Source organism: Neoarius graeffei, chromosome 22 (genome assembly GCF_027579695.1).
Source record: "Neoarius graeffei isolate fNeoGra1 chromosome 22, fNeoGra1.pri, whole genome shotgun sequence".
In the NCBI taxonomy this organism is placed as follows: Eukaryota; Metazoa; Chordata; class Actinopteri; order Siluriformes; family Ariidae; genus Neoarius; species Neoarius graeffei.
Genome location: NC_083590.1, coordinates 17,784,380 through 17,798,148, shown reverse-complemented (window position 1 = coordinate 17,798,148; position 13,769 = coordinate 17,784,380). Strand labels below are relative to the sequence as shown.

The 13,769-nt window shown below is 40.4% G+C and overlaps 1 protein-coding gene across 25 annotated transcripts in view; it reads right to left on the bottom strand.

Annotated features, from left to right (window-relative positions):
* The window catches only part of LOC132870726 (protein NLRC5-like), a 930,547-nt gene that overhangs the window by 881,155 nt on the left and 35,623 nt on the right, over positions 1-13,769 (bottom strand). For 24 of the 25 annotated variants that reach the window (XM_060904521.1, XM_060904530.1, XM_060904519.1 and 21 more), the window contains 5 exons: positions 12,864-12,980; positions 12,581-12,697; positions 12,115-12,231; positions 5,662-5,709; positions 3,659-5,422 (listed from right to left, as the gene is read on the bottom strand). In XM_060904521.1, coding sequence (XP_060760504.1) covers positions 3,659-5,422; positions 5,662-5,709; positions 12,115-12,231; positions 12,581-12,697; positions 12,864-12,980 — 2,163 coding nt within the window. The remainder of the gene's footprint in view (positions 1-3,658; positions 5,423-5,661; positions 5,710-12,114; positions 12,232-12,580; positions 12,698-12,863; positions 12,981-13,769) is intronic. The other variant, XM_060904527.1, reaches the window with a different exon arrangement.

Genomic DNA, 13,769 nt, shown 5'->3' with positions numbered 1-13,769 from the left:
AACCAATTCTTGACTTTCTTCTTTAAAAACACCGAAATTAGCGAGAATTATCATGTACTTCTCGTAATTGACATGAAATCCACACCATTCCCATGTTGTTCCGGGTTCGTCGAACTAGCTGGAGGCCTCGCGCAGAGCACGAATTCTCCATCAACGGCGATTAGCACGTCATGATTTTGTGGAAGAGTGAAACTCGCGTACCAATGACCAGAGTGGGATTTCCACATTAGGTACATCAGGTAAAAGACTGAATAAAAGAGCTATTCAGGACACAACTGTGTATTTAAGACACAGCTTGCATCTTAAATACACACAGTTGTGTAAGTGTGGGTGGAATCAGTGACTTGGCGCTTGGTCCTCTTGTTGATGATGGCCTTAGACACTGGCCTTTCATTTAAACTAAGTTCTTTTACGTGACTACAGACTGTGAACTGCACGGCCAATTCTTGTGATGTGACTGAAAAACCTTTTGTGTCGCAGGTCTGCTACAGGTTCGTCTCTTTGACGGCAACAGTGCAGAACTTGCTTTTTCATTCCCAGGCTCCTCTCCTCCAGGCTCTCCTCAGGTCCCAACACACCTTTTAAATACTAACTGTATTCTAATTATTTTTGTCATGTACATCAAGAGGGATTAATGCTGTAGACATTTTGCAATAAAGGTAAAAACAACATTCATAGATTTCTTTATTTATTCGTAAAAGCAGCAGCAGGTTTAAACACAGAGCGCTGGGAAAACAGCACTTTGCGTGTGCAGAAAAGCCCAAATTACCCTGTATCACAACGGAAAAAGCCCAGATTCAGAAATACAGGGTGTAGCCCAAATTACGTAACTGAAAGGCCTGTCCTGAATGACCCTTCACCTTCATACTTGCAGCATGACATAACCAGAGCGACAGATATCCAAACTCCTTACACTAGGTTTAGTCGATACTCTCTGGCAATACCCAAGTCTGGCAGCCATGGTCAAAAAACTTGTGTGTTCAATGCCATTAAGTCGTGGAATGATCAGCCAACCAGCATCCGGTCAGTCCAGTCTCTCTCTAGTTTTAAGCACAAAGTAAGGAGGTGTTTATTTAACTGCCTTATAACAGCGCAGAGTGGGCGGTTTTAAATTATTCTGGTCAGTTTAATTTAACAGGTCTGCGGTTTGCCTTTTGCATGTTCCACGATAAGTTTCTTGATGTGATCCTTTTGTGGTGCTCAACTACACGGTGCTACTCTTGGGTGCATTATAATACTCTTGTATCTTGCCTTTTATATCCATGTTTAGCTGGAAATTTATGGGGGTTTTTGTGCCGTTAAAGTTTTTTTATTCTATTTGATGCCATGTGTACAAATTTAGTATTGATAACACACTTAAATCCAGGAGTAAAACAATCAACATAGCGCCATCTTGAACCTTTTCCCAGGACCACAATGGAAATAAGTGTTTTACACTTTGTGCACTTGATTTAGTTTCATGTATTTAATTCAATTGTACATTAGTATACTTGCATGTAATCTTTACCTTAATCTATCCATCTATAAAATAAAAAAATTAACACGTAATAAATTTATATTATTTCTGTTTTCTCCACTTGAATAAAATCTTTCATCAGTTCAGAATAACAGGAAAGGTTTTTTTTTTTGGAATTTGCAAACTCCAGATGGTTTTATAGGCCCAGTGTCTGCATAATTACATTTCAGCTACAACACAAATTTAATGTGGAGAGATGTGAAGGAAAAGATTTTCCACAACGACACTCAGTGAAGGTTTTACACAGGGGGAAAGAAAAACCCCACACCTCAATGTTTATTGGACACTGGAGCCTGCAATAGTGGTGTAATTTGCAGGGCTTTCCCCAAAGCACGGATACGTGGCGCTCCACTGCGCTGTGTGACGTCAGCGCTGCGCTGTCACTTGCACACAAAAAATCAACACTATAAACTGAACAATGCAGAGTCCTTTCTGCACCTAAATACCTCCTATTCCCCTCTGAGAATGAGTAATAACTATAGAAATAAAAAGATACTGTAATATATAAGTCCAGACTATCCTGGTACTCAACCCAGAAATGAAAGCGTTTCACTGCGTGCACTGACTGCCATTCACAACCATACATAAAACCACGTTCTAGGTGCTGGTTGTTAGCTGCCACTGTCGCGTGATTAGACCTGGACTCCCTATATTGTTTAATATTATGCATTTTTTGTTGTGCAATAAAATTAAATATTTCTCCGAATTGACTGTTTCCAGTGTTTTCATTTCAAATCTAATTTTGCCCTTTAAATTTGGCCCCTTGCTATTTGACAAGGTAAAAAACAGCCAATTTAATAAATGTTGAAATGTTGAATTGTGCCTAAATCAGCCTGAGATGGCCCCAGAACGCACCATTTGAAATCTCTAATTTCAAAATTTCCCGGGGGAGCATGCCCCCCGACCCCCCTTACAGGCTGGGCTCCACATCAGTAGCATCGCTCTGATATTTCTTCTGGAGAAATCCCTGATTTATAAATACTGCAAATAAACTATCCGCAGAAAGTTGTGTTTGATTATTTGCATTCATTTTTGGAAATGTGTTGTTTGTAAGTCTAGTTAGCTGTCTGCCGTTTCCATCTTTAATTTCAAGTCTGCAGTTAAATTTTGTCTTTTTAATCAACTCGTACACCAGGAAAATAACACTCATTTATTTTTAGTTTTATTCTTTGTAGAATTTTTTTTATAGTAATGTATCCATGATAGTTATCTGATTCCTAGGACCACACTGGAAATAAGTGTTTTCACTTTCGTGTGTTACCCTGGTTCTTTATGTCATTCATATATGTTTTTCATTATTTACAGAATAAATCAAATTAAATCTGAACTGAGAAATCTGACCAAGACGCTCAGGCAGAAATATTTTAGCGAGTTAGGCCCGTTCGGGCACAGCTATGGTCGGCTTCTTTAAGCACAAAAATGATTTTCGAGCGAGTATGTTACAAAAAACAAGATGTATTAACCAGCATCCGCGCCTCCCCTGTGATCGCCGTTTTGTTTTTTTCTTCCCGATGTGTAACGGTGATTCTGATTGGCTCGCTTCACGCGCATTTGTGCTCTTCATCACTATGAGTGATCGCTGGTGCCCTCTATGGTTTCCCGGGTTAACTTCAGGACGTACACACACACACACACACAGTGTGTAACATTCAGTGAATGTAAAGACATGTTTTTGGGTCTGAAATAATAAACCACACCCTCTACAGTAAATATATCATTTCCATAGTGAATTATCCCAGAGATAAATATCTCTTATACTGATTTATGTTTCAGGTTTTCAGGGCTCGTCTTGTCCTTCTGTTACAGAAATGTTTTTAAAAATAAATGTTTTTTTAAAAACATGTACTTGTGTGTAAATAACTCAATTATACCCCGAGAAAACATACCAGTATTGCCTTGAACCGTGTACTTGAAAACTTGCCAAAATACCGCAAAAGTTGAGGGCAAAAGGACATTTTTTGTGTCAAAAGTTAACATTGAGGCCTGCTTGTATTGCAGTAACATTTGACCAGGAGGATCTTTACTTTCACTCGAGTAATGGAGTTGTGGATTTTGTCCCAAAGTGCAGATTTGTCAAAGTGCTTTCAGTTTCTCTCTTTCTAACAGTGGAACAGTAGAACAGTTCTATTCAGCTTTACTTACATTGCTTTTCTGGATGCTGCAATCACAGGTATCATCCTCACAAGAACCCAGTCTGGTATCTTCCCTGTACTGGTATATTTACTCAGGTCAAGCTCCTCCAGCTCCTGTGCTGAAGTCAGTAACGCAAACGCCAGAGCAGACCACTGTGAAGGAGAGAGTTCACTTTGTTCTCCAGATTTCAGATAGTGTTGGATTTCCTCCACTAGAGAATCGTCACCCAGTTCATTCAGACAGTGGAACAGATTGATGGATTTTTCTGCAGGAAGATCTCCACTAATCATCTTCTTAATGTACTGAACTGTTTCCTCTTTGCTCTGGGAGCTACTTCCTGTCTGTGTTACTAAGGCATGTAAGAGTTTCTGATTGGACTCCAGTGAGAGACCCAGAAGAAAGCGGAGGAACAGATCCAGATGTCCAGTCTGACTTTTTAAGGTCTGATCTATAGCACTTTTGTGTACATCTGAATTTGTTTTGGATCGACTCGGAACAAGAACATTTCTCTTTTCCTTCATGAACGTCAGATGCACATACAGAGCTGCGAGATGCTCCTGAACGCTCAGATGAACAAAGCAGTACACTTTACTCTGGTGAAGCACAACCTCCTCTCTGAAGATCTGCGTACACACACCTGAGTACACTGCTGCTTCTGTCACATCAATGCCACACTCTCTCAGGTCTTCCTCATAGAAGATCAGGTTGCCTTTCTCCAGCTGCTGAAAAGCCAGTTTTCCCAGTTTGAGAAGCATTTCTTCATCACTCTCCTGCTTCTTTGAGTACTTTCCTCTGATGATGTTTGTCTGAATGATGAGGAAGTGTGTGTACATTTGAGTCAGAGTCTTGGGGATCTCTCCACTCTCTGCTTCACCCAACATTCTCTCGAGAACAGCGGCTGAAATCCAGCAGAAGACTGGGATGTGGCACATGATATAGAGGCTTCCTAGTGATTTCAGGTGTGTGATGATGTTCTCAGCCAGGCTCTGATCACTGACCCTCTTCCTGAAGTACTCCTCCTTCTGGGGGTCATTGAACCCTCGTACCTCTGTGACTCGGTGGACGTACTCAGAGGGGATTTGATCAGCTGCTGCTGGTCGGGAGGTGACCCAGATGAGAGCAGAGGGAAGCAGATTCCCTTTGATCAGGTTTATCAGCAGCACATGCACTGATGCTGATTCAGTTATATCACACACTCTCACTGTGTTCTGGAAATCCAGAGGGAAACGACACTCGTCCAATCCATCAAAAATGAACAGAACCTTTTCCAACCTGGACATTTCTGTTTCTTTAGTTTCCTTAAAACAGACATGACGGAGCTCCATCAGACTCAGTTTTTGGTCCTTCATCAGATTCAGCTCTCTGAAAGGAAGTGGAAATATGAGGTGGACGTCCTGATTTGCTTTCCCTTCAGCCCAGTCCACAATGAACTTCTGCACAGAGACTGTTTTTCCGATACCAGCCACTCCCTTCGTCACTACAGTTCTGATGGGTTTGTCTTCTTCAGATAAGGGCTTAAAGATGTCGTTGCATTTGATTGGTGTTTCCTTTGTTGTTTTTCTCCTGGACGCTGCCTCGATCCGTCTCACCTCATGTTCTTTATTGACGTCTCCACTGTCTCCCTCTGTGATGTAGAGCTCTGTGTAGATCTCATTCAGGAGCACTCGGTTTTCCTGCTTTATTATCACTCCATTTAAACACTGAAACTTCTTCATCAGATTTAATCTGAACTTTTTCTGGACTTCATTTCCAGCAGCAGATTTTGGGGCGTGTCTGTGTGACAGGGTGAAATAGGAAGACATGGTGAGACATGGGCTCCAATTATTACAGTTTAAGATCACATTGTTTCTGACTGGTTTCCACAGAGAGTTCTTTATGATGTTCTCACTGTGCGTTTGTTTTATTCTCCTGTATGTTTTCTATAATCTAATCAGTCTCTATGAAATAACAGCAGAGAGGTTTATAATGCCAGTGCGTCAGTGTCACAGTCATGGTGTTGGGTTTGATCTTACCCTCGATCTGTGATCTTTTTTCTTCTGCCTCCTGCCGTCTGTAAAACACTGGGAACAAAAATTGTTGCTGTTAAAGACAATAACTTTCATCACTTTAATCCTACAATCTAAACTTCAGCCCTAATTTTACTACAATAATTCTTTATGAGCGCATTAACATTTAGAGAGCACATGCTGAATACAACACGACAAAAATATTGTGGAACTGGAGAAAAAATATATATCTGCCCTGGTTCTAATTTGAGTTTTTCTAGATTTTCCTTCCTATATGGTCATTAGGGATGGAACAGAATATCACTCCATCATGCAGAATGAACAGATAATGTGTTTTAAATGGATACTAAAGCAGATGTGTATTTTTCAGAAAGCCAGCCAGAAATGTTCAGAGGTATAAAACCTGTAACTGGATCCAGAATTATACTCCACCCTGGATGATCCACCAGTCCATCATTTTAGGGGCAATTTAGTGACCAGTCGACCTACTGACATGTTTTTGGGAGGTGGGAGTTCAGGTTGAGGAAAATGCTGATTTTCATTATTATTAATAAATACTGTAATATCAGTGATGTGATTTATGGTCAATAGTCACTGTGTTCATATAAAGGGTCTCTATTTTCTATTATACCGACTAGTGGCCTAGTGGTAGTGTGTCCGCCTCTCGATCGGGAGATTGGGAGTTCTATTCACGGTCAGGTCATACCAAAGACCATCATAAAAATGGTACCTACTACCATCTGGCAAGGCACGCTGCAATACAGATGTGCATGGGGAGTTAAACTCTCGTGGTTACCAGAGGACTAGCCCCCCACTGTAACCCTAGCTATGTAATAGACGAGAGGCCGAGGGCTATGGAAACGGAGATCGGCGCCGCCCGATGCGCCACCATACGGAGTTGGGCCTGGTTAGTACTTGAGTGGGAGACTGCCTAGGAATACCAGGTACTGTAAGACGTGGGAAGGACTTTGACTTTCTATTATATTTTACAGAAACACTCAGACACATCGCGTTTCATGGAGACACGGCCAAGTAACAGTGATCTCTATGGGGCCGGGATTTTAATACAAAACAAACAATGTTGTTACCTTGCACTTATTATTAAATTTTAGAATCAGTGTTGAATACTTGTTTGTTTTCTTAAATTGTCTTGCGTAATTTTTACTTCCTATTAGAACATGTAAGTTTATTGTTATTATTATTAGTAGAGCAGCGGCTACAATTATCGACACCTTAACAATCTTCTGGCCATTGCAAAAGTAGAAAAGACTTTCAATACGCAAGTTGTGCATGAATCGGTGTTGTAGTCGAGTCACTAAACCTCGAGTCTGAGTCCAGTCTCGAGTCCCCAGTGCTCAAGTCCAAGTCTCATCTCATCTCATTATCTCTAGCCGCTTTATCCTTCTACAGGGTCGCAGGCAAGCTGGAGCCTATCCCAGCTGACTACAGGCGAAAGGCAGGGTACACCCTGGACAAGTCACCAGGTCATCACAGGGCTGACACATAGACACAGACAACCATTCACACTCACACTCACACCTACGCTCAATTTAGAGTCACCAGTTAACCTAACCTGCATGTCTTTGGACTGTGGGGGAAACCGGAGCACCCGGAGGAAACCCACGCGGACATGGGGAGAACATGCAAACTCCACACAGAAAGGCCCTTGCCGGGTACGGGGCTCGAACCCAGGACCTTCTTGCTGTGAGGCCAGGGCTCGAAATTAACTTTTTTTCTTTGTGTCCCCCAGTGGTCCCGAATTCTGTGTTGTATTGTCCCGAATGGAAGCAATAGTGTCCCCATTTTTTTCCTCTCTGAAATAACCAGTGGTTAATATTATCATATGAAGTTACTATTATATTTGTAACTATACGATTTTGAACCCTCTATATCATTTTTACAATAAGTCACAAAACACAAGTGACACATGTCCAATACATCATCTACTTCAAAATTACAGTTATTGCATTTTCAGTTTATTAAACTTTGGTGATCTCACTGTATGAATAGATACCCGTTTATTTAAAAGGGGCCAACTAGCTCATTCAGAAAATGTTTCAACTCACTACATCTGCAGTACACTTTAGCTGAAAATAAGACCCCTTTTATGTTTGTTTCATCTACTTATACCTTGAATATCTGTTGGCATATATAAGGCCAACTTATAATTTTCACCATTACCGTTATCCATTTTTATGTAATATACCTGTTGCCCCATTCAGAGATGTTTTGAAAGCCATCAGCCATACCATCAATGGATGAAATGCACACCCATGTTGCAAGCAGTACAATAGAAGGTTTGACCCAAAAAACGAAATATTTTAATCCAGTCTACAGTGTAAAATAAAGGAAAAACGCCATCCAATCATATCGAGGTACCACCTCAAAATGATTGGATACTGACACGTCAATCAGACTGAAGCCCGCGACTAGCCCGGCCCTTCTGTGTGTGTGTGTGAGAGAGCGAGCAGAGTGTCACACAGAGCGCAGGATTCTCTCAGTGCGCTCCTTCCAAACAACGGGGATTTACACGAAAACGGAAGGAGATATTCACAAAATTCTTTCACAGTGAGTGCCACAAGGCTCTCCTGAACACACGGATGTAATTTTTTTGTCTGTAGTGTAAAAAATGAGGTCACTAGAGCGAGTTAAAAACGAGTGACTTTTCTGCCACGTTTATAATGGGAGTCTATGGGGCTGCGCGGCTGTGCTCTCGTTACTTTCAGGCTTCTCATTCAAAAACAGTAAATCCTATCGCTCAGGTAGACACATTGTGTGAATCAGGACAAGTGTGGCTACTACTTTTGAGAAAATTATGTGTGTGGAGTGAAAATTGGGGCTGAAAACACAGTTTAAATGAGAAAGTTTGAGCTATTTTTCCAAGCTCTCTACACTCTAACTTAACGAGCTGCACTGGTGTGTAACGCAATAGACACCCATTATAAAGCCGGACTTTCTCAGGCTTTATAAGGGGGAGGGGGGTGGAGACGCGGGGGTGGGAGTGTTTCTTTTCAAAATATGGCTTGCGGGAACCGTTATTCCAAAATCTTGTACTGCACCTTTAATGTAGAACTTTTTTTCTAGATCTATTTTTTTTCCATTGTCCCGGGATTGTCCCAGATATGATAATTTTGTGTCCCGATGACATTTTTTATGGTCCCCGGGACATCGGGACACCGTTAGTTTCGAGCGCTGTGTGAGGCGACAGCGCTAACCACTACACCACCGTGCCACCTCAAGTCCAAGTCATTCAAGAAAATTTAGAGTCCGAGTCGAGTCCAACACTCCAACTGTACCAAGACGGTGGCTGTTTAGTGCCATTAACATTAATTCGTTCCTGAACATGCCGTATGAACAGGTGAATGTGCGTTCTCGGTCATGGCGTGTGAAGTATTCTGTCAGAGATGGTTGGGAGATGGATGTAAGTGCAGAAGGTGTGTTTATTAATACAAGTGAAGACGGGTAAACAGTCCGGGGTGGATTTCCCGAAAGCCTCTTAAAGCCAAAGGTGTCTTTAATTACTGCCTAAGATCCATCATCAAGCTAACATGGTTTTCCTGAACAGCATCAGAGCCAGAGTAGTCCTTTAGTTTGCTCGGAGTTTACGAGAGACCCGGACCACTCGTTCAAAACAAAGAGCGACTCGCTCACAGCCGAATAAACAGAATACACATGCACCTCTGAGGGACTCTCACAGTCAACGGGGGAAACCGGTGTTGAATCTGCTGCCGGTGTTCAATTATTTTTCTTGTACACTGCATGTAAATTGAGTTAACTATTAAATAAATATATGAAAAACATTCTGAATATATTTCAATATGGTCTGGAATCACACATGGATATCGTAATGTCACACTGATACTGGCACATTTTAATCAGACTTAACTCCGTAAGGCGAGCGATTATCTAATTTAGTGTCATAAATGAGAAATTTCTGCACCTCTAACATTGTGTGTGTGAGAGTGAAAGAGCTTTTGATCTCTGTGTACCTAAGGAGGTTGAATTAATTAATATATATATATATATATATATATATATATATATATATATATATATGAGACACACACACAAAATATACAAAATACTTCGCAAAGTAAGTGTGTTTTCACAGTTATAAGTGTGCTGATTGCGCCTTAATCATGTGCAGGTACGAGTCGTTTGTGGCGCACGCGAGAGTCTATCTGATGCACATGGCAAGGCGTGCAGGTGTGACACACTTGCACAAAATTAGTATAAAAATTAATGTAGATATAAATATCTTGTGCCAAATTATTATGGCATATTATAAAAAAATTAAGAAAATCCATCCAAGTCCTCGTTTACAATTTACGAGTCCAAATGCAGTTAATGCACGAGTCCGAGTCATCAGCACTCAAGTCGAGTCACGAGTCCTTAAAATTAAGGCACAAGTCGGACTCGAGTATTACAAGCCTGGCATGAAGAATTACTCCAACATCCACTGGAAAAAAATAGTGCATTAGATCACGTGACACCATTCCACAATTATCAACACCTTTGTCCACAGTTATCGACATCGTTCCACAATTATCGACATCCAGATGATTTTACGCACACACAAAAATGATTTCTATTTGATTTCTAAATTATTTCTTTCAAACAATGCTCTAATTTGTTGCAGTTAGATTCAGATTGGTGAACCTTTGGTATTTTCAAACAAGTGATTTTTTTTAGTGATATTTAAAATTTACATATAAAAGATATAAAATGTCTACTGATATTGTAAAGATCTACCACATATTACAACAAACTGTAAAAAAAAAAATCTGAATGGAATAGGAAAGTTTTTTTTTTTATATGCTAGGAATTTAATTCTGGTCTAATTCTGTTTACTGCAATAGGATTCCAAATACTCTATAGCAGCGGTTCCCAAACTTTTTTGGCCGCGCACCCCCTTCTATACCCCAACCAGGTTGACGCACCCCCAGTTCCCCAGTTTCAAAAAACACACGCTTTCTTATAAAGGCAGCATCTTTAATCGTGCTAAAATGATAAACATCGTTTGCCACACCTGCAGGAAACCACAAAAGTGAAAAAAAAAAAAAAAACCACACCTTACAGGTAGCACGTCGTGCTCGAATGAGAACATCGAATCACATTAACATATTATGCGCTCTCGTATTTGAATTAGATAGAATTTGATTGAAATGTAACAGTTTTAAAACGTTGCAACACGGTAAATGCGCAAATTCATTACAAAGGGAGATCACATCGAGGCATGTAGTCTACCAACCAGATATGGGGAAAATATATGATTTTCATCCGTGTTTAAAACACTAGCAACACAACCCTGTCATTACAAGGTTATGAAAATGAATTGAGAATGAATTTAGTTTGCAAAAAAGTTAACATATAATAACAGTAAAAATAGCAATGATAATCATGAACATATGCATTTTAAAGAGATACAACAATTAAGGAGCATATCAGGAACAGATAAAGAAGAGGATCCATCTGATTGTGAAGTGCAGTGCTGGCGGCTCAGTCTGCAGCGAGAGAGAGAGAGAGAGAGAGAGACAGACAGACAGACAGACAGACAGACGGTGGGTGGATTCCTCCCTATCTGTTGGGGTTTCTCCTCCTTCATCCCTGATTTGTGGTGGCGCATTTAGTTTTGCCGATTTCAACCAGTTGAGCATCGCGAATGAATGAATGAATGAATGAATGAATGAAGCCACAAACTACTGCAGAACCGTTACGGCGTAGAAGAGTTAAAAATCGCCATTACATTTTTTATCTTGCGCACCCCCTAGTGGCAGCTCGCGCGCACCACACTTTGGGAACCGCTGCTCTATAGCATTCCATTCTGTTCTCAATCAGAAAAATAAATAAAAAAATCACAGCACTTTTTTTTTTTTAAAGTACTTCATTGACTTCAACAATGTTACACAAAGATCGATCAGTAAAAACATGTCCATGATCTTTCCACCATGATAATGTCTGGGTTTTCCTGAAATTACTCATCGTGCTTTAAAAAAAAAAAATCCATCTCAAGTAACGAGCAGTGTCATCAGAAGACAAGCTCAAACGGCGAGGGAGGGTCATCTGGTTGATTAATTAACCAATAATAACTGATGTAACCGAATCTTACCTTTGAAAATTTGTCTTTTATTGGTAAAAAACTGTCGATAATTGTAGCCGCCGCTCTCGTAGTAATCATCAGATTTGGTTTTTTGCTTCTATTAGCATTTCCTGCTTTAGTATTGAAGACATGACCTTTATTAAAACATTTTGACCTTCATAAATATTTACACTCTTTACTCTGAAGCATTTACTGAAAGAACTGTCGTGTCACTAAAGACTAAGAAACTACTGTATAATATAAACTGTAGTAGTAGAACGATAGTTTCTTTCGTATATATTAATTAAAAATTAGTTGCTAATGACAGTGTAGCACAGCCTTTAACTGGAACTTTCACTATGAGAATTATGGGATGTTACCTGCGGACAGATGAGGGGTTTCCAGTGTTAAATCGCAAAGGAAGACGCATAGACGCATCACTCTTCATGGAGACACAGCTGGGTTCTGGTGGGTCTGATCTCTTCATCTGGAGTTCACTGTACAACATTACAGACAGTCGTTTATATACACCATTTACACTGGTTATTCATTAGTTTTAGTTGTTTTAATTATTTTGCTTGCCATCGCTATGACTTTTATTGTCACATCCAGATGCACTTTCTGCCTTATCCTGTATGTGACACTGTGAAACACTGAACTGTGCAGTTATTGATATTAATTACTCTAAAATGTTTAGTGAAAGTATTGTAGCAGCATTAGGACCTAATTAAAGTATCACAAACTGATAAATATCAAAATGCTGATGATGATCTGGGCTGGATAAAGGAATGTGGAACAACAGCTTTCACTCTGCAGTGACTAAGTATGAGAATTATGGGATGTTACCTGGGTAAAGATGAAGAGATTCTATTTTTAAATAGCAAAGGAAGATGCATAGACCCATCACTCTTCATGGAGACACAGCTGGGTTCTGGTGAGTCTGATCTCTTTCTCTGGAGTTTACTGTACAACATTATAGAGGAGGCATGAGACAAAATTTCTACTACTGTATAAACTGTGTAGTAGAACGATAGTTGTTATTGTATATATTAATTAAAAATTAGTTGCTAATGACAGTGTAGCACAGCCTTTAACTGGAACTTTCACTATGAGAATTATGGGATGTTACCTGGGGACAGATGAGGGGTTCCCAGTGTTAAACTGCAAAGGAAGACGCATAGACGCATCACTCTTCATGGAGACACAGCTGGGTTCTGGTGAGTCTGATCTCTTTCTCTTGAGTTCACTGTACAACATTATAGAGGAGGCATGAGACAGAATTTCATTTTCTAAAATATCACAATATAAAACACTGGGAGAGATTAATTTGCTGCTCATATCTCATCTCATTATCTCTAGCCGCTTTATCCTGTTCTACAGGGTCGCAGGCAAGCTGGAGCCTATCCCAGCTGACTACAGGTGAGAGGCGGGGTACACCCTGGACAAGTCGCCAGGTCATCACAGGGCTGACACATAGACACAGACAACCATTCACACTGCTGCTCATATCATGTACTGCAATATTTCTGTTTTAATATCCTTTATGAGCTCTACCTCTTCTTACACACTAGGTGGCAGCACCAGAGGTCATAGCCCACAGAGCACAGAGTTATAGAGTGGAAACCTAACTGTCTCAAAGCACGCTGACTGAACAGTCCAGAAAGTGAAGGTAATCAGAAGGAAGTGTTATGGCACATGGGGTCAAACTCCAGGCCCACAGCCTCGTTTCATTCGGCCCACATGAATTTGGAAACAAAACTGAAACAGCCTGTAGAACACGACTGCTTAAAGTGCACATCACGGGTAAATTCAGGAGCAAGATCAATGTAATTCTCCTATTTTATATTAAACTTTGGTCAAATATCTGTAACATTCTGCATTCTCTGCAATTTTTTTACCTTGCGCAATACCAGAAAAATTCAGTTGAAATCAAGCCATTTGAGGCGAATTGGTCCGCCTCTGAAAAAACTTGGCATTTGGATTTCCCGGCAAACACTGATTTTCATGACGTCGCGTGCGGGACGCCTCCCGCTGA